Source organism: Schistocerca gregaria, chromosome 3, assembly GCF_023897955.1.
Source record: "Schistocerca gregaria isolate iqSchGreg1 chromosome 3, iqSchGreg1.2, whole genome shotgun sequence".
Taxonomy (NCBI): domain Eukaryota; kingdom Metazoa; phylum Arthropoda; class Insecta; order Orthoptera; family Acrididae; genus Schistocerca; species Schistocerca gregaria.
The window spans coordinates 147,574,577-147,597,261 of NC_064922.1; the positions used below are offsets into that span (position 1 = coordinate 147,574,577).

The window sequence follows — 22,685 nt, forward strand, 5'->3', positions numbered from 1 at the left end:
CGTTTGGAAAATTTTCAGTGCCAGAGCCCACAGTTGACTACGTTGAAATACACTGTCCTCAGTAGCTGGCTTTTGATAGCGTTCTTGCATAAATAGTTCCAATAGTGGAATGTGTTGTGCATAATTTTTGTATCTTCGTATTTCATTTCGCAGTAGGTTTCAAGGCCATGTCCAGCAATTGCTGATCTTGTGGGCTGATGGAAGTCTGTGTACCTTTTACGTTCCACACACTTTTCTTCGTTTGTGCCAATGCTTTGTCCAACATTTACATTCTTGTACTCGTGAGCTATGTAACACACTCCACAGTTCTGGACACCCAGGTCGTCTTATAGTGTCCTTAAAAGGGACTTCGTCTTGTCAGTGGGCGGTACACACATCTGATATTTTATTGTAAATTGCTGTTGATCTTTCCAGATAACTTGCCTGCATCGGAAATGTACGCTATCTTTTTTGGCTGGCCTTTGTAGGGTATTGGCTGTGGTGAGATCTTTTGGCTGAAGGTACACTGAATTTGGTGTTCGCTATAGCCATTTTTCTAGGATACATCCCTGAGGTGGTCCGGTTCCAGTTTTATACTTTCTTCATTGCAGATAACATGAGCTCTGTGGATCAGTGTGTTGAGCAATCCTTCCCTTTGCAATGGGTTATAATAGGTAGAGTGAAGATATTGGTCAGTGTGGGTTTTCTTCCTATAGACATTGTGTCCCAGTGTTCTGTCAAGTTATCCTCTTACCGGAAAAATCAAGAATGGCACCTGACTGCTTTGCTCCATCTTCATGGTGAACTGAATTTGGTTGTGGATAGAGTTGAGGTGTTGAAAGAAAATTGAAGCTCATCTTTCCCATGGGGCTAAATGATAATGTGTCATCAACATACCTTGAAACGACTGTTGGTTTTTAATGGTGCTGAGTCTAGTGTGTTGTCATCAAAGTCTCCCATGTACATATTGGTCACCACAGGTGACAGAGGACTACCCAGACGCAGGTCATCAGTCTGTCCAAAACTAAAAAGTTTGGTGAACGAGGACCAAAATTTCTTTTCAATAAGTTCCTGTGATTCCTTGAGTGGAACTCTGGTGAAAAGTGTCAACAATGAAACTGACCATGAGATCCGAGTGTCATCTGAGTTTTCGGTGACGTTCCACAAACGGGACCAAGTTCATGTGGTGCTCAAATGTGCCAACCAACGGACTCAAAACTAACATCAAGTGTTTCACAAGCTGGCACGTTGGCATTGTTATTTTACTCTCTATTGATCTTCAGGAGTGCGTTCTTTATGCACCTCTGGAAGTTAGTTTTCACATGGCTTAGATTACAGCCTTCCTAATGAAATTTGTTTACAAGAGTGCGCGCGCGCACACACACACACACACACACACACACACACACACACACACACACACACACACACACACACACTTAAAACTGGGCTCCCATTTTTGGCATTTTAACAAAAATCATCGGCTTTTTCCTCAATTTGTGAACTCTTGGAAAGCAGTTGGGAAATAAAATTTCATATTCGAAGACCTTTTGTTAGTAAGTTATCATATGCAACATAGGTTTATCATGCACTTCCTTCCATAGATATAAAAAGTTAAACTTCACATTTTTTCCAAGCAGTTTTTTTTTTATGCCTTTGCTTCAAATTATCTACATGGAAATTGTTCATTTAATCTTTTTTGATATCACTTCACTTAAGAGAATGCAAGAAGTTGTACAGGATGGCCTAGTTGTGGTGGTGGTGGTTAGTGTTTAACGTCCCGTCGACAACGAGGTCATTAGAGACGGAGCGCAAGCTCAGGTTAGGGAAGGATTGGGAAGGAAATCGGCCGTGCCCTTTCAAAGGAAGCATCCCGGCATTTGCCTGAAACGATTTAGGGAAATCATGGAAAACCTAAATCAGGATGGCCGGAGACGGGATTGAACCATCGTCCTCGCGAATGCGAGTCCAGTGAGCTAACCACTGCGCCACCTCGCTCGGTTGGCCTAGTTCTGTTTCTTTTAAGAAAATATTGCCGGACATATTACGCCTCAAAGTTGCCAAAACCTCTGGGATACACTGTCGAAAGCTCCATTATAGGGGTCAAGCAGATGACTGAACCTACACAAATATCAAACTGATAACCACGACACCTTACCAATGTTTTTTGGGAATATGTATAAATGTTCACACAAAATTCCATCAAAGTATGTTATGTTTATACAGGAACCTCTAAACCACTTGGTACGTAATCATCCAATAGTATTACAGAATGAAAGAAGATATGTAAAACATCTATATAAAGCAAGAGCAACACCAAACTTTGCTGATTGTGTTTTCCTTATGAGAAACAAGCACATGGCTCAATATTCTATGTACCTACAATGATGCGCCAAAACATTATGATCACTGCCCGCCACGAGTTTGAATGGCACATGGTGACACTGCAGGTAAGTGACATGGTAAAGAAAGTACATAAGCAGAGCAGAGACTAACTAGGAATCCTTCTAGCAACAGCACAGGGACCCAAATGGGGAAATCCACGTAAGCGAGAATGGGTAGATTGTTATGCCCACTGGGAATAATCATCTCGAAAATGGCAAAGCTGATCAGCTGCTTGCTCGCTGTCATGAGCATCTATGAAAAGTGGTTGAATGACGGTGAAACCACAAATAGGTGACAAAGTGTTCGACATCCATACCTCATCACAGAACATGGAAGGTGGAGGCTGCTGCACTGCACTAAAAAGAAGGATAGGTGGTGCTCTGTGGCAGGTCCGATAACAGTGTAAATGCTGGAGCAGGAACAAGTCTTTCAGCACACACTGTTTAGTGCACATTCTTGACATGGGGCTCCCCAGCAGATGATCTCTACATGTTTCCAGGTTGACCCAAAAATATTTTTTACAACTGCAATGGGAATAGGACCATCGAGACTCGACTTTGGATCAACGGAAACGTGTTGCCTTGAAAGATAAATTGTATTTCTTCTTACACTACTCTGTCCCCCAAGTAAATGGCTGCTTGAACCATGCAGCTGCCATGAGTACAGGCTGGTGGGGACAGTACTACATAATAGGGGACATTCATTTGGGCTTCCATGGGATCTGTGGTAGTAACTGAATGCACCAACCATGAAAACTGTGAACTACAAGAACATTATTACAGATCACCTGCATTCCTTCAAGCCTGATGTCTTCCCTGATGGCAATGGCATCTTCCTGCAGGATAACAGTCCGTGTCACAAAGCCAGAATCTTGTTACAGTGGCTTGAGGAGAATGATGGTGGACTGACGTTGATGTCCAAATTCATCAGATCTGAACCTGATGGAACACATGTGGGATGCTATCAGGCTCCAGCTCCGCACCCACAAACCATAATCCCATAATTCACAGGAACTGCATGACCTGTGGGTAGACACCTTGTGACACATACCTCCGGAAATCTACCACGAACTTTTCGAATCCATGCAATTCAGAATTGCTGCGTACTGTGTTCCAAAAGTAGACAAACAACTATTAAGCAGGTGATTATGTTTTGGCCCATCAGAGTATTTGTTGCACAAAGGATTATGTAATTATCACTAACAATAAAATCAACAGTACAATTATAACAAAAATAAGATGATAATTTTCAATAATTTGCCAAGTTATTTAACATCCCTTTTCTTTCTTTTCCACACAGTAAACAAACATATAATCTATAAAATCATATCAAAAGTAATTTTAAGAGTTGGGAGAAACCTCGTCTGATGTGTGAGATGTATCTGTTATACTATTATGTAGCACAAGCTTCCATTTCAAAAAGTCGGGTTTCTCTTCTAACAGACTAGATTAGACACGAGGAGAAGGTTGTAAAGTAGGGGGACGGAGTGGAAGTTACAATCTGATGTACAAACTGCTGTCAAGAACTGACCTGACAGATGTAGCTGACACTTTACTTGAAATGGCCATGCACTTCCTACCAATAACAAAACAAACTAAATCAGTCCCCATACACTGACTGCATTAATATCTTAACACCTAACAATTATTCATTGTTTTGACACATTAGTAACAGAATAAAAGTTATTTCACCAGTTTATTGGATAAGTAAAGAAAACATAATATCAATTGCATTTCTTACCCAAAACTGCCAATTCTGTCGTCTCTTGTTGGACCGGGCATGAACTTATCTGTGTTTGGAAAGACACCATCGTTCCCAAAACCAGTGTCTCGCCCACCATAATAACTGCGATCACGATCTGTTCCACCTTTATTTGGGTAACTCTCAAACCTAAGAAACAGTAAAAACACATCCCTTTTAATTTAACAGTCAAAATACAGAGATAAATGGTTAAACTATTTGCAACTATTTTGGGTGTGCACGTGCATGTGCACACGCACACACCAATGTTTTCACACTGGAATGCCTGAAGTTACTTCAACCAAACTCATGGCATGAGGAATGGATGAAATGCAAAAAAACATCTGATAGTGTTAACCAATAATTGTCATGGTAGCAAGGTTATTTGGTGACAGCCCCAAAGACAGGAATATGTTGAAATAACAGAATAATTAAAAAATCATACAGAACTGTCTCGATATCAGTGTCACTAGGGTGATTGGCAATAGTTTCAATGATGGTCAGGTCCAATTTTAGTCAAATCAAATACACGTAATTCCATAAAATATCAGGAATATTTTTTTAGAAACAAACAGGATTCTGAAGAGCTTCCAAATACGAACAAAAAATGAAATAAACTATTCTCTCGTACCTTGGCTTTGGGAACCAGTCAGCATAATACAAATAACTTATCAACATTAGATAATGAGCTATTCCTAGAGAAAATAAATACTGCAAACACACCACTGTGTTATTGATCTGATTGATACATACACTCCTGGAAATGGAAAAAAGAACACATTGACACCGGTGTGTCAGACCCACCATACTTGCTCCGGAGACACTGCGAGAGGGCTGTACAAGCAATGATCACACGCACGGCACAGCGGACACACCAGGAACCGCAGTGTTGGCCGTTGAATGGCGCTAGCTGCGCAGCATTTGTGCACCGCCGCCGTCAGTGTCAGCCAGTTTGCCATGGCATACGGAGCTCCATCGCAGTCTTTAACACTGGTAGCATGCCGCGACAGCGTGGACGTGAACCGTATGTGCAGTTGACGGACTTTGAGCGACGGCGTATAGTGGGCACACGGGAGGCCGGGTGGACGTACCGCCGAATTGCTCAACACGTGGGGCGTGAGGTCTCCACAGTACATCGATGTTGTCACCAGTGGTCGGCGGAAGGTGCACGTGCCCGTCGACCTGGGACCGGACCGCAGCGACGCACGGATGCACGCCAAGACCGTAGGATCCTACGCAGTGCCGTAGGGGACTGCACTGCCACTTCCCAGCAAATTAGGGACACTGTTGCTCCTGGGGTATCGGCGAGGACCATTCGCAACCATCCCCATGAAGCTGGGCTACGGTCCCGCACACCGTTAGGCCGTCTTCCGCTCACGCCCCAACATCGTGCAGCCCGCCTCCAGTGGTGTCGCGACAGGAGTGAATGGAGGGACGAATGGAGACGTGTCGTCTTCAGCGATGAGAGTCGCTTCTGCCTTGGTGCCAATGATGGTCGTATGCATGTTTGGCGCCGTGCAGGTGAGCGCCACAATCAGGACTGCATACGACCGAGGCACACAGGGCCAACACCCGGCATCATGGTGTGGGGAGCGATCTCCTACACTGGCCGTACACCTCTGGTGATCGTCGAGGGGACACTGAATAGTGCACGGTACATCCAAACCGTCATCGAACCCATCGTTCTACCATTCCTAGACCGGCAAGGGAACTTGCTGTTCCAACAGGACAATGCACGTCCGCATGTATCCCGTGCCACCCAACGTGCTCTAGAAGGTGTAAGTCAACTACCCTGGCCAGCAAGATCTCCGGATCTGTCCCCCATTGAGCATGTTTGGGACTGGATGAAGCGTCGTCTCACGCTGTCTGCACGTCCAGCACGAACGCTGGTCCAACTGAGGCGCCAGGTGGAAATGGCATGGCAAGCCGTTCCACAGGACTACATCCAGCATCTCTACGATCGTCTCCATGGGAGAATAGCAGCCTGCATTGCTGCGAAAGGTGGATATCCACTGTACTAGTGCCGACATTGTGCATGCTCTGTTGCCTGTGTCTATGTGCCTGTGGTTCTGTCAGTGTGATCATGTGATATATCTGACCCCAGGAATGTGTCAATAAAGTTTCCCTTTCCTGGGACAATGAATTCACGGTGTTCTTATTTCAATTTCCAGGAGTGTATTTCTGAACATGCAAACAATAGCATGTATTCTACATAACTTCCAAAAATTATTTCACCAAAAAATAGGGAAAAACTGAAAATTGGAAAAACAAGAAGGTGAAGTGTACATACACTGGTTGGCTCCATCGAACCGAGGTGCAATTATCTAAGTGACATTGCATCTGCATTGGGGGGGGGGGGGGGGGGGGGGGGGGATATGGAAGTTACATTATTCTTGAAGAATCAAGTTATCCAAGATCACTAGCAATTCTTTTTATTACATTGATCGGTTTCAACAATTCTACACTGTCATCATCAGATCTTGAAACATTATTAGTTGTACATGCTTGTCACAATATCAAAAGTCACACAGCGATGTTGTGTCAAATAAAATGTGGCAGAGACCATCAGCTTGACACAAATAAAATAACACACAATTAAAACATACAACGTGCTGATGTATGTCATGACAATAGCACAACATGCATGTTTTATATGTGTGTTATTTTATTTGTGACAAGCTAATGTCCCCTGTCATATTTTATTTGCTGCAGCATCACTATGTGACTTTCAATATTGTAACAAGCATGGACAACTAGTAATGTTACAAGACCCAATGATCACAGCGTAGATCTCTCAAAACCGGTCATAGTCCTAAAAAACTGCTAACAATCTTGAATTACTTGACTCTTCAAGAATATTAATGCAATTACCTCTTTATGAGAGAGCATTACGATTTTCTGGAAGGCATAAATTCACCTGTGCTATTTAGTAAGTTTGTCTGTCAGCTCTGCTTCAGTTGTTCCTGTCTAAGAAACACTTTCAGGGCACAGACTCCTTGTTATTAAGGTGAGTCAGAACACGCTATATATCAACAATGTTAAATTTTGTTACTTGGTCTCCCTGTCCATCACAAATCAATGTAGTTATGCACACGAAACTCTTACAGGACAATGCACAATATGTTTTTGGTCTGGTTAACTAAAACCATTGCATTTCAGATAGTGGTTTTGGAAATACAATTTTTTTACTATATGGTCACAATTTTTGTATACTTTTTTGGACTTCCTACAAAATAATTTTAATTACCCTAAACATTATGTTTCATTGCAATTCAGTAGATACAGTATATCTAGGTTGCAACACACTCAAAAATCTGAGTTATCTAGTCCAAGTAGTTACCAAGATTTAGGGAATAATGCAACTGAAAGTGTAAATTTTCCGAAACATTGTTAAAGGTAGAAATGAGTATATCACCCTCTTGACCATTTTCCATGGATATGGATATCATTCATTTCTCCCTTCTGAACACCTCAGTGGCCATTTCTGCTGCACATTGCACTGTATCAATGAGAACGTTATCCATCTGCTGAAATTTTCTTATGCAATTTACTCCAAAAATAAATCCGATATGCTGTAGCACTTTCACCGTACTAATGTTGCCACCATTAAAAGCAATAACAGAATCACAGACCCCCGTCTTAGTGTCTTTTTCCAAACAAAAGCATTTTTTGGTTTGCGAATCCATACGAGGTTGTTGAAAGACTCATTCGGATTCTGAGTCTGCCCACGTAGACACTCAACAACTCAGGATGTGCCATGCCTTTGTAAATGGGTTTTATGACTACTGCTGGGATGAAATGTTTCTGGCTGTATGAAGTATTGAGTGCCACGTCATTTGCACTACGAATCTGGTCTGGGAGTCAGAGTTGATGTAATGGTTTGCTATCTGTTGACAGTTTGATTCCTAAAGGCTGTCCCATATTTTAATTGTAATTCATAAATTTTGTCTGCTAGCCTACCCTTTACGGTTTTATGACCAGAAAGTTTCTCGTTTCTCAATCAATTCTATCGACTTAATATATAAGGAAAGACATGTACTCAATAAAGCAACAGAGTGTCAGGCACAACAAGAACACAGATATGTAAATCAGTTAGTAAAACCTTATCTAAACACACAGCAAGGATGGTACACACAACAGCAAAGTTACATACCCAGAGGTAGCAAGTACAGAAATGGAAACAGAAAAAACAAGAGATTTAAAAGAAGTTTTGAAAACAACAGGAGTAACTTCAACACACGAGTGAATTAAAATCCACCATCACATGGCCCTATGCCGAACACAAACAGAAACAGTCTGCTGCAGCAGTCGCCGACACGTGGCAACAACGCCATGCCTTATGCTGTATCGCAGCCGACCTTTGGGCAGCAAAATAACAGCACAACAGCCAATGACACAAACTGGTGAAGTACCCGCACAGTGCAACTAACTGAAATTACTCCAGGTAATGAATTAAGTCACACTACACCGTCAGAAAACACCAACTGATTGTAGCTAAGCCCCAGGCTATTGACCTCCCTGGGAGTGGGGCAAAGCAAAACTACAAACATGTTTTATAAGGTTTGACAAACAAAGTGACATCAAGGAGGAACAAATACAAACAATCATTAAGGTGAGAATATTTAATATTGACACACAGATAATTTTAGATACAGTTTCAACTAACAACCTAATGTCAAATGCATTTTTCTGTGAATTGACGAAGAGAGGCAAATTTCCAAGCTTTCCTGTCCAAAATTGAAAGGTGTAAACTGCTACAGGCATTAAGAATACTTGCTAAAACATCAGGCATTTATTCCATTACAAATTCAACATTTTACAGTGAAGTGTAATTTTTTTTATAATTGACAAACTTATAGTTAATTGTCTTACTGGCATGGACACATTTTGAACATACAAAAATAGATTGACATAGGTAATGGTAAATGCCACTTTTACTTAAAGGATAAGGTTTCTTCTATTGATTTAGTCAAAACACCTGATGAGAGTAACAAAAACAAATCCAGAGTCAAACGTAATAGTACAACATTCCGTTCCAGCTGTATATTTCACAAAAAAATTTGATGCTGAACAAGAAGCAAACACTGAGGTTAGTTACAAAATGGTAGAGCAAAAAATTAGTGAATCACAGATACTAAATGATATGCAGTGACAAGAACTTTCTAACTTGTTATTTAAGTATGCAAATGTTCTCAGTAAGAAGCCAGGAGTAATCAAAGACTATGAATATAAATTTGAAGTCCATCCACATGAAATATTTTGTGTAATGCCATATCCTACGCCATGGGAAAAAATGAGAGACAGTAAGGGAAGACATCTATCATATGATTGTATGGGGAATTATACAACCTTCATTTTCACTCTATTTTAGTCCTATATTACCAGTAAGCAAACCAGATGGCTCTGTAAGATTAGATCTCGATGGTAGAGGTGTCAATAATATTATAGTGCCAGTAGACATAAGACCAGACAACTTGGACGAACAGCTTATAAAGGTTTATAATACAAAGTACTTCAGTATACTCAATCTCAAGACGTCCTACTGGCAAATAAAGCACAACGAAGAAAGTTGAAAATATACAGCATTTGTTTGTGTGGCACAGAAGTTATGAATTTTGTGTTCTACAGCATTTGTTTGTGTGGCGCAGAAGTTATGAATTCTGTGTTCTATCTTTTCGGCTGAACATTAGCGCCAGTGTGTTTATACCTGCATTGGACAAGGTTTTAGGACCAGAATTGCTTATCAAAACCACTGTCTATGTAGACGACCTGCTAATAGCCACACCTATTTGGTTAGAACATATCAGGCTCAAAGAACAGGCACTTCATCGATTTGCAGATTATGGAGTAGCACCAAATTTTAAAAAGTCTAGTTTTGGTAGGGAGCAAGTCAAATTATTAGGACATGTGAGCGAACAAGGTATATTACCCGATCCGAAAAAACGTGATGCCATATGCAATTGTCCCGCTCCAGGGGGGGGGGGGGGGGGGGGCGCTTTTTTAGGACAAGCTTTTTTTCTTTCTTTTTTACCACAGCGACTGGTGAACAGTGAGGCATTGCTCACTTGTTACGAAAAAATAGGTCTTGGTTATGGGACAATAAGTGTCAAGAGAACTTTAATAACATTAAGCAGGCATTAGTCAATGCAAACATTCTTAGCCACCCTGATATGTCCAAGGATTTTTGTCTATGCACAGATGTCTCGCCTCAAGTGCAGGGGCCATGCTTGTTCCAGATGCGAGAAGAGAAAGGTAAAGAAGTACCCAAGGTCATCAGTTTTGCTAGTCGCACATTATCAGAAGCAGGAAGCTCTTACTCTGTGTCAGAATTGGAAAGTTTAGCTGTAATATGAGTGTTTAAAACGTTTGAATATTTTTTGTGGGGCAAGAACAGCAAAGTTTACTATGACCATCGGTCACTGTCATTTATTTTAACATGTAAACTAGTGCACCGTAGATTAGTTAGGTGATTTCCATATTAACAAGAAATCAATTTTGTGATCATTAATATTAAAGGCAGTCACAATCTTATTGAAGATGCCTTGTCCATGTTACCACAAGGTTTAGAGCAATTTGGTGAATTTACAGAGCAAGATGCAGAAATCGAAACATTATTAATGCAAGGTACAATCCAACAGTCTAATTACCATAAGTTTTGTAAGCAAATGAAAATTATGCAACAGCAAGATAGCAGATGGACTAAAGTCATGCAAAACCTTAAGCAAGATGAAGGTGGAAAGGTAAGCAAATAGCATCAGGAGTACAGGGGTGTTTTGTTTCATAGGAAACATGAAAAATCTGATCAATGGTGTGTGTGTGTTCCTGAAGATTATGTCGACGAATTTATACAACATACACATGAAGTATGGGGACATTATGGAGTAGGCAAATGTACAGAAAAAATTCCAACATTTTGTTATTTTCCAAGTTTGAGAAGGCAAGTCCTACAAGTATTAAGAAAATGTGCAATATGTCAAAAATCAAAACAGTCCAATGTGCTACTGAGCTACACCCAACACACACAAAAAAACCTCTAGATATAGTATCCCTAGACATAGCTAGTCCATATCCAAGAAGTAGAGGAGGAATAAGATACGTAGTAACACTATACGATATTTTCTCGAAACATATCAAAATGTATGCCATTAAAAATGCCACAGAAACAAATATCAGGAAGAGAACTGAGAGAGACTATTTGAGAAGAGTAGGTAGACCTAAGACTAACTGATAATGCTTCATATTTTGTTCGCAAAAGTGGAAACAATATATGACCTTGCAGGGCATAAAGTACATATTGGTAAGCTTTCTTCACCCCGAAGCAAGCCCCATAAATGAGTCTTTAAATTCTTTAACTGGTTTATTAGGACATACGCCCCTCACAAACAAACCCGATGGGTGAAATACGTAACTCCTTTCATGCAAGTTGTCAATAACCTTCCACATTCCTCAACAGGTTTCACACCTTACGAATTGATGATCCGGACAAAAACGAATGAGTGGGAGTCACCCATAACATTGGTACCCACTACAGAAAACACTGCAAGACAAAATTAAACAAGCCATGGTTACACCAGAAAACCGATCCGAGTATAAAAAGAATATTTATAATAATAAACTGAAATGTGTTACACAATTTTTTGAAGGGCAACAAGTCCTCTTAAGGATGCACCCTAAATTGACAAAGTTTGGGACGTTGAATAAGAAGTGGAAATTTCTCTATTCAGGACCATATATCATTTTCAAAATACCATACCCTGGGACATACATATTAGTCTATGAGAAAACGGGGAGAGACAAGGGTCTCCACCCTCACAAAGATATAAAAGCTTTTACAGACTGATGGAGCTAGGTAGCATTTTTTCTTTCTACCACAAGATAATTGTACATAACTAAATGTAATTTCTCTTCTGGGGTGTATTTTAAGATAAAGTAATGAGTATAGGCATAATTAATTCTTTTTATTTGCACATGTAGGCACAAAATTAACAGCAATGATAAGTAATAAAACGCTTCATGTGAAGCGAAAGTATAAACAAAATTAACTTATGGCTCAGCTGTCTGCACTCAACAACACAGGCTGACGTCAGTAGTAGGAGAGGGGCATTGACCTGTGTGCATGTGTGACAGACTGGCAGAAGGTGTAACCAAATAGGAATGCAATATGTACATGCATTTGACTTAAATACAAAGTAAACAGAAATACTACGCAATTACATCTACTGCCTGAGAACTAAGGAACCTATTGGTATAAGTACACATAGATTTAATTAAATACTATGCTATATACAACATATTTACAAGCAAAAGGAAGCATTATGAAAAATTATACAAGACATGTAAGCTAAGGACAAACAACAAAATACCGTAAGAACTGTCAAATAATTTTCTTTGCAGAGCAAATGATCATAATGGGTAACAGAATAAACAAATGTCTATGAATTTAAGCAAAGTGTGGAAATATCTGTGGACGGATGTAATGACCAAATGTATCAGTGGCCACCGAGCTCCATAATGCAATTAGTTTTCTGTTACTTTTAAGACTTTTATTTCCGCAACCAGTGCATTGTCACGGCACAGAAGAAGAGAATTACGTCAAGATTAGCAGGTACCAAATTAAGAAAAGGACCACACCTTGAGTAAACAATTTAGTTACACAGATATTTATACAAAGATAATAAGACAAATGAAAAATGAAATATGCATCATCACAGTGCATCTTCGTGAAAATTATCAGTACCTGTTCACTGCAGAGTACACAAACATTTAAGCATGAGATTTTGCAAAACTAATTAATTTTTATCATGTCACATGAAAGCTTGAATAATGACATTTCCAGGTATTTGAGAAAGATAAGTCTATGGTGGTTAAAATGTCATATTTCACAACACTAAGTTGCCAGTGAACTGAAGTAAATAGCTCTAGCATTGAAGAAACAACACAATACTACGTAAATGATTAGTCAGTACACATTATTTTCATGAAACAATAGTTCCTTGGCAACTAGTCCATGACTGTACAATATTTCCTCATAAATCATTGAACCAGTAGATGAGAATTTCCTTTCTTCGCTCCCAAACATCCTATTTCAAATGTTTTTCTCCCTCCTCTACCTATGGGAGAAATGATCTCCCATAAGTGATAAAAAGTATAAATGTATCATTTGCTTGTATTGTATCGTGATAACGTGAATGTAATTAATTTGTATATGTGATGTAAACGAAGAGAAATTGAAGCTAACAAACAAACCGTAGGAACAGAAGCTAGTTAATGAAAATTTGGTATAAGCTATCATGTTATGTGTATCATTGTAACTCAACACTTGTATGAATTTTCATTGGAAACCAAACTCCATGTTAAGAAATGAACTTTAAAGACAAGCAATTTATACTATATTTTGGAAGGCTATATGTATCTCAACAAGTGGATGGTCAAGTGGGGTGACATGAACATGCGTGTGCAACAAAATAATGTCTGAGTATCATGGCTCACAATGCTTGACACATTATCAAGTGAACTATAGTTGTTCCAGGCAGTACTTACCTCATCAACGGATGCTGTTGGTCGGGGTTCTCTCCACTGAAAATGCGAGTATGATGGGTAATAATGACAACTGGGCCGTTAAAATGGAGACCTTCTGCACAGTGTCGGATTTTGAACGATAAGTACACACCCATGGCACCCAGAATTAACACAAACGCCACGGCAATTCTTCAATATGTGATACTCAGGTGAAAGTGTGACGCTCAATGTGAAATTGACAAAACCAAGTGCACACACGTGCGACGCTAGCATCTAACATGTTGACCATTAGCATCTAGCTCTTAGCCACCAAATTGGCCAGTGCGCAAGCGCGAAACCTAGCAGCGAGACTGAAGCAAACTAAACACTGTCAGAGAGCTGAATTCAAATATGTAATGGACTATCATACTGTGTATATAATCTTTTAATTTCTTGTTGAACTCTAACATACAAAGGATAAGCTGACGTATCCATTCTGTTAAATAAAAGAGAAGCCGTCAAATAAAGGGCATCGTCCCCTATTGGTAAATGTAAAGAGGTACAGGGGAAAAAAAAAAAAAAAAAGAAAGAAAAAAAAAAGAAAAAGAGCTGTACGTCTCTATACCATGTCAAAGTGCATTGTGAGGGCAATTGTATAGGTACATGATGAAAGACCCCCCAGAATATCGTACAGTTAAAATTGATTAAAAACAAAAATTTAAACACCGATCGACCATAAGCGTTGGAAAAGACATTAATTATAAATGCATGGTACGGTGCAGACAAATGAAAAAACTTTTTTTTTTTTTTTACACAATTTTGTTTCACACTCTTGTATGCAGAAAAGTTGGGTTAAGAAGTACCGTGCGGCGAATGACTCCCTCAAGCTTTCGCAACCGGCGGTTGCTTCGTCAGGAAAGAGGGAAAGATGAAACGATATGGGCTTTAAGGGAGAGAGTAAGGAGCCATTCCAATGCCAGGAGCGGAAAGACTTACCTTAGGGGGAAAAAGGGATACGTATGCGCGCGCGCGCACACACACATATCCAACCGCACATACACAGACACAAGCAGACATTTGTAAAGGCATTTACGAATGTCTGCTTGTGTGTGTGTGTGTGTGTGTGTGTGTGTGTGTGTGTGTGTGTGTGTGTGTGTGTGTGTGTGGGCGCGTGCGCGAGTATATACCTATCCTTTTTCCCCCCTAAGGTAAGTCTTTCCGCTCCTGGCATTGGAATGGCTCCTTACTCTCTCCCTTAAAGCCCACATCGTTTCATCTTTCCTTCTCCTTCCCTCTTTCCTGACGAAGCAACGGCCGGTTGCGAAAGCTCATAATTTTGTGTGTGTGTTTGGGTGTTATTTTATTGTGCCTGTCTACCGGTGCTTTCCCACTTGGTAAGTCTTGGAATCTTTGTTTTTAATATATTTTTCCCATGTGGATGTTTCTTTCTACCGTTCATTTTAGTGTATCTTTTCACAATTTATATTTTCTGATTTAAATGCCCCATGTATCATATAAACCTGCCCTATATATCATATACGTCCTAGTATTTATGCCATATGATAAATTAATAAAAATATGCCCACGTCTTCGAACTGTATCAGTTTCCTCAAGTTAAGAGCACTCAAACACCACACAACTATCTACCAGTGCAACTGAACCAGAGCAAAGGACCCAAATCATTTGCAGTGCCAAATAATGCGGTGTCAAGTAAAAGTAAGGCGGCATTAAGCAGGCCAGTGAATAATACATGCTTGTTTTGTTAATTTGTTTCGTAACTGATTCTGTTTTCAATGTGATTATTATTTCTTTTAAACAGAAAATGAGTGCCAAGCTCAGTTTTCAGGATCCAAAAACAAAAAAGACAAGTACCTGCACTTCAAGGTGTAGTGTTTTACACCTTCCCTGGTAGTGAGATAACACAATCTGTTTAAGTTTTGTGGTTGCACTGTACTATCTGCTTTATTATTTTTTTGTTCATGGTTCTTTGATATTGCTTAGGCACTCATTTGAGCAAATATATTCCTGCTGGTGACTCACTTTCATTTGTCAATAATGAAAGGAGGAAAACAAAAAAATGTCAAGTCTTGATGCTCTGCTGACAGTTGTGAGATTTTGTACATGATGTTGCTCAATACAGTGATGAGCTAAAATAAAAAAATAAAAAAGTTTTGCACTACCTACATTAAATGATAAATTGTGGAGAGCAGATAGCCAATTTGAAAATTTCTGATATTTTAGCTTCAAGGAAATGAGGAAAGATTTTAAAAAATTGTATGTATCATTTTCTAATCTCATTTCCTCAGCACCACTTGATTTGACTACATTCTATTACCTTTGCTTTACTCTTACTGATGTTCATGCTATAATCTCTTTCCAGGACATTACCACCTCCATTTAACTTGTTTTCCAAGGTCCTCGCCATCTCTGGCAGAATAACAATGTCATTGGTAAACCTCACTTTTTCCTTTCTGCTCGCTGAACTTTAATTTCTTTCCCAAATTTCTCCTTTGTTTCTTTTAATCAATGCTCTTATCAGCCTAGCCCTCAGGTAATTTAAATGAGAAACCACAGTTCTGAAGAATTTCAAGATTTAGCACTGTAAATGACTCTTACAGAGATAGAATAGTGGGCAGGGTATATACTCAGACAAGAAAAAAAAAAAGCAGATTTTTCCTGGCTATCCCAGTTCAAAATACACATTTTTCTGGGCGAAAATACACTTTTTCCTTGGAGCTCTAAAACTTGTCAATTCTTTGAATGGTAAAGATTTTATAAACCAGCATGGAACTTCCCAGTACATTAGGAAATGAAACAGATCAAAAAACATGTTTTGAAAAGATCTTTGATGTGCAGCAACATGTGCACTGCACACTTTCATATTACGAAACTATAAATACGAATTCCACCAAACACAGTACGATAATTTCTGAAGCACTTATATAAAGATAGTGATGCGAATTTGACAGTCAATCATAGCTCATGTCACACGATCTCGCCAGTCAGTGACACCGACACTTTAAGCATAGGTCTTTTTTGGCATGCTTCTCAAACCACCATTTGCAATATTTTCCTGCAACCTGTTAGAAATAGGTTCATTTGAGCAGATGTCAGAGAGCACACATTACTGCACTTATGCAGCTACGGTGACTTAGGAAGCCCGTGTTTGGTGTTTGCTTTGTTCACAGACCGTTTGCCGCATTTCTGTTTGCAATTTTGTGTGTACTGGGGCATCATGTGACCACATGCAGCAATGTGGCATGTTGTTCAGAGAAAACATACAGAGTTATTGCACTCAGAGAAATTGTTTTAGCACGTCCTATCCAGATACGGAATGCAAAATAAGAAAGCAATCTTTGGCAAAATTAAACTCTACAACTCGAAGTACCCTAATTTTTTGCCATGTGGTGACTTTAACTTAAATTATTTTTACTCACACTCTGCAACACCACTATTTAGCATTTTCAATCGTGTTAACATCCACATAGCACTACAAAAAAGCTAATAAAAATGAATACAAATTTCTTGCAAAAGTAAAAAAGAACAGTTGTTTGTATACACCAGAACTTAGGACAGGAAGTTACAATAAGTTTATCAATACTGTTTCAAACAGTAAAAAATTAATAAGGTTATCTGAGAAGCTAAGAAACTGTACTGATGACAGTTTATATTCTGTGCCAGGAATAAATATAAAGCCATGTGTGGAGTTAGAGTGATAAAACACATTGTGCTGTCAGTCTATAATTTATCAACAATAGCTTTCTGTAAATTTATGATGTAAACACAAAAATAAAGAAATAAAGTCAAGCATAGAGTAGGTGTTGAAATGTGTCTTGTGATCAAAAAGCATTTTGTTTCACAAAAGGCAGATTTGTAAAATTCTACTAAAGCTGTCAATATACTTGAAACAAAACATTTTATTCAATACTACTGACTAAATTTGCCTGCTTAGTCATCTTAAAATGAACATTTACGTATGATGTAAATAAAATAGAAAGAAACTTCCACATGGGGAAAATATATTAAAAACAAAGATTCCAAGACTTACCAAGCGGAAAGCGCTGGTAGATAGGCACAATAAATAAAACGCACAAACACACAAACAGAATTTCCAACTTTCGCAACTGGCGGCTGCTTCGTCAGGAAAGAGGGAAGGAAAAGGAAAGATGAAAGGATGTGGGTTTTAACGGAGAGTGTAAGGAGTCATTCCAATCCCGGGAGCGGAAAGACTTACCTTAGGGGGAAAAAAGGATAGGTATATACTCGTGTGCACACACACACACACACACACACACACACACATATCCATCCATACATACACAGAGACAAGCAGACATATTTAAAGGCAAAGAGTATGATCATACAATACAGCATTCAGAGATCTTAAAGTACCGGTATGTCATAAAAGAAACGGAATCGGAGATTACTCCGAGAGCACTGGAATTTCGTAAACCATAATGCATAATTCATCTTAAAGTTTACATTCATACGTCCAGATTCACAGTGACGTATGCCCCTACCTGGTATTAACCTTTACAATGTGGTTTTCAGATTGTTAATTCTTTTTGGAGTATCAGTACTGTATTGTCTCAAGTTTGGATCTCTATTATGGCATAATGCCATAGGTGAAACAAAATATAAAGGTGCAACTGAAATTCAGTGGACAGTTAAAACTAGCTAACAGTTTGGAATGAAACACTTCATTTCAAATAAATTGATTGCCTCTGCAGAAAAGATTAATAGAAACCAAATTTCTATAGCAAACAAACAAAGAGTCCCATGGAGATTATCTCCCATCCCCATATCACTGACTGCTCTGCGTATGAGCAAATGTGACAGCTTGGGCACGCCAGGAAAATTTTTCTGGGACACGTCTGGCTGCTTGCTACTACTGCTCATACAGCTATCAGCCACACTTCAAGCAGCCAGAAGCAGGAGAAGGCACTGCGCATACGCGACTTTAGATCTGCGCATTTGGGCCAGCCCGCTGCCAGTAGTTTAAACAAATCTAAAATTGTGAACAGTTGTGGTATCACATTTATCGAACACAGTTTGTTGTTATAAAGTATTGCACAGTCTTTGTCCTAGAGCCTTTGAGACATTTTGCTGTCAGTAAGGCTTGTGTCTGCACTGTGTTTTGCTGTTGTAAATGGCGAATTCTCTTTGCAACGGAAGTTTTATTTTGGAGTCATTCTCTATTTCACGTTTTATTGTTGCAGGATTACTCTGCAGTAGCAGGCTAAAGTAAAATTCTTTGTTAGAGTATTAGTTTTCACCAGTCAAAATTACAAAAAATTAACAGAAAACTAATGCAACAAATAATTCCCTGAACTCTAGAAAGTCTTCGGTTTTCCAGTTCTTTTCCCAGATGAAAAAATTCCCGGGTTTTTCCCAGATTTCCTGTATATCCTGGGGCATTTACACCCTAGTTGATGATATGCACATAATAATGAGCAATACATTTTATTTCACACATGTTCAACTGCCATTTAAAAGAAACACCTATACTCCATAAGGGCTATAAAAATTTTAAACATTATATGAAATGCATATCACTGTAGTAATACTCCACTAGAGCTGCTTTTGAAATATTTTATTTACTACTACTGGTTTTGGGTGTTAACTCATTCTCAGGTGGGTCCTAGGCACAATCAAGATATAACCTGCATACATCGTGTTATCTCTTACGAGTTGTCAGATGCATTTTCTCTGGTGTTTTGGCAGATATTTGTAATTTTATTTTCACAGCATGTAACTGGAATCAGCAAAAACAAATACTTCTCGCCCCATTTCATGCAACATTCAGTGTCAACAGAAAGCATTGATTTGTTTCATGTTACAAATAAAATGATTAAAGCAGAGTTTTACATACCCTTTCAAAAGGGCATTCCCATATTAGTCTAGTGTGAAATTCGTTTTGTCAATATGCTACTTTATTGTAGGCAATTATGGATTTAATATATCATACACTGAGAACTTTGATGAAATTTTTATCAGTTATGGATAATTTACAATTAAGACAATCCTAAATTTTATGTATGGTATAAATCAATTTTCATCCAAGACATACATTTAATAACTAACCGTATCTCTGAGACACAAACTGTTATAATGAGTCAGGCACAAATATGACAGAACAAAGTACATCATAACTGAAAGAACCATTTTATAATGTATGTAAAAATTACAAGTACAACCAAAACTTGTACATTCAAGCTATAGGCTCCATCTCTCTGAGTATCAAATGCATCAGGAACATTTCAATACTTCTAAAGCTTCTCATATCGACTGATGGTGATGTGACTGTGAAGCAGAAGTGCAAAGAAACACCCATAGCTACAGACCTCAAGTACTGGCAAACAGGGACCATCAAGAACTGTGAAGGGTGGAAAAAAGGGTCACACAAAATTAGCAGAAGGCACTACTTGTAAGTATCAAAGTTCTGCTAGCAGTCCAGCTAGCACGACTGACTGGGGAGTTAAGAAGAATTGGGTACAATGGTCGAGCAGCTCCTTGTAAGCCACACATTTCTGTAGCCAATGCTAAATTATGGTATGGAGGTGTTTAAAGTGATTGGAGTGTGATTCTCTAATTGCACTTAAGAGAAAAATTAATGCAAATGGACACAAACACATTTTACAGCATTGTGCACTGCATACAATTCAGAGAACTTGACTGTTTACATCAGCATGAAGGAGCAACCTGCCATAAAGCATCATCTGTGACAATGGTACATAGACAATAAAATTTCTGAAATGGATGGCGTAAGGAGAGCCCTGACCTGAAGTCAATGGAACACCTTCCAGATGAGTCAAAATGTTAACTTCATTCCAGACCTTAATGTCCAACTTCACTACCCACTCTGGCTTTGGCTCTTGAGGAAGAATGGGCTGCCATTCCTCCACAAACATTCAGACACCCCACCGAAAGTGTTCCAGCAAAGTTCCAGTCATCATAAAAGTGATGGATGGACACACTCCATATCCCACTAATAGGTCTCTGGATACTTTTGCTCATATAGCATATACTTGCAGTCGTCCCTGACCGATCTTTTGTCTGGCCTAAGGTCCATAGAACTGAATATTCATGGGAGTGAACTGTCTTTTTGTTATGTTCCTTAAGGACTGGAATTCCTTGCTAGGAACTATAGTAAATAGCATGGCAGTGCACAATCTACTCAAAAGACAAACCGCATCCTTCAACTTGAAACTATTTAATGGTAGTTAGGAAAGAATACACAACAGAAGACACATTTCAATATAAAAACTCCATGACGGCTCAGAGTAAATCGCCGTCAATGTTAATTCCCCAGTCGGCTGGTGTGGATAGCAGTTTGACACCTGCACTGTAACTGTAACTAACACATGCACGCACACAACACAACCGACATTCCACAACACTGCACTATTCCACAACTCTGCACTGAGAGAGAAGCATGGTTCAGTTGCTTTATCAGCTGCCTCGGGGGAAGCGCGGTGGCACCCAGGAACTGTGCCATGTGCACGCACAGTCAAGATCTCATGCCTGTTAACAGCACTTCTGACAGGTGGTGGCAGTGCTGGTGCCAGTACAGACTGGTTTGCTCATTGAATGTTGGGTTGTCGCTCATCATGTGGAACATACGCTGATTTTACTCTGTTTACAGAGACTGTAATAGGCTTGCCAGTCGTCAGTATCTTGAAGGTGTGCATCCCTCACTGCAACACCTTGTGGAGGCCAGTGTACAGTGGTTGCAGTGAAGGTCCAATTCCGTCTGTGCGGAGCATGATGTGGGAGCATGTCTGCAGTTCCTGTGGCATGTAGGTGGTGGAGTGTCTTGCCTTGAAGTGCAAATTCAGGCAACACGTTCTCTTGGCCAAAGTCCAAAGTCACTGGTATTGGGACTAGTGATTGCAATGGTTGTGATTCTACAAACTCTTCAGGTAGGTAACTCCAGCAAGGTTTCGCTATAAATAAGTTCTGCAGATGAAGCATCTAAATCTGGTTTATATGTTATCCAGAGGCCCAGCGATTCACTGGCAGTGCTGACATCCAATCTGAATCTTGAATCACAACTGCCATTGTCAGTGGCAACGCCAGCACTGTCACAGCATTGCTGGCTGGGTTGTAACTGGTGGTGCACTGCGCCACAGAACTTAGTTAGTAGGGAGCACAGGTCTGACTCGAATTGGCGGCCGTAATCTGTCATCATGTGTAGCAGGCAGCCACAATAGGAAATCCAAATTGCTGTGAAGTGGATGCAAGAGTTTCTGCAGATAGGTTATCCACCAGTGTTCCTTCAGGCCAACATGTACAACAGTCAATCATGGTAAGGAGGTATCATTGTCCACAGGAAGAAGGTAATAGTTCCATGATGTCAGCTTGAAAGTGTGCAAACTGTGTGTTAGTGATTGGAAAGTTCCCAACTGGTGCGCGTATATGACAGCTGGTCTTGCTCCACTGGCATTTGACACCCATGTGGGAGCATTCCCAACAGTTTCTTTCAATTTTTGGCCACACGAGTCAGGGAGAGCAGGCAAACTGTTTGACTTGATGGCCAAGTGACTTAAATTATACATGCTATCAAAGGTGAGCTTGCAAAACTCTACTGGTAAGAATTAGCTTGGTTTACTGGTCGGCCCCAGACACACTGACTTATCTTAATTTCAAAGCGGTTGACAGACAGATGAGATAGTGTCAAAGCTCTTGGTCAGATCTCTCCACCTCCAGAACACTGTGAAACCAATGGTGCTGGAGCTGTTTGAAACACCCTAAATGCAACAGAGACAGTTGGCCACCAAGTAGTCAATACCTGATACATGCAAGATGTCCATGCTGAATCCTGCTACAAAAATGAGTTGGTTGTGTTGGCAAGCTAAGCAGTGGTTGTTATTCTGCCAAAATGCATACATAAGTGGCTTATGGTCCATAAAAATTGTGAACTTCCTTGCTTCCAGTTGCTGGCAGAAGTATTTTATTGCCTCACATATTGCAAGGAGTTCCAGACAGCATGAACTCCACTTGTGTGGAAATGTTGACATTTTATGGCAGTAGAAAGCCAAAGGTTGCCACATACCTTCATGTAATTGTTGCCAAACAGCCCT

General features: G+C 39.7%; 1 protein-coding gene across 8 annotated transcripts in view; it reads right to left on the reverse strand.

Moving 5' to 3' along the window:
* Positions 1-22,685, reverse strand: part of LOC126355793 (nuclear receptor coactivator 5) — a 132,052-nt gene that overhangs the window by 63,848 nt on the left and 45,519 nt on the right. For all 8 annotated transcript variants that reach the window (XM_050006210.1, XM_050006205.1, XM_050006208.1 and 5 more), the window contains one exon: positions 4,105-4,254. In XM_050006210.1, coding sequence (XP_049862167.1) covers positions 4,105-4,254 — 150 coding nt within the window. The remainder of the gene's footprint in view (positions 1-4,104; positions 4,255-22,685) is intronic.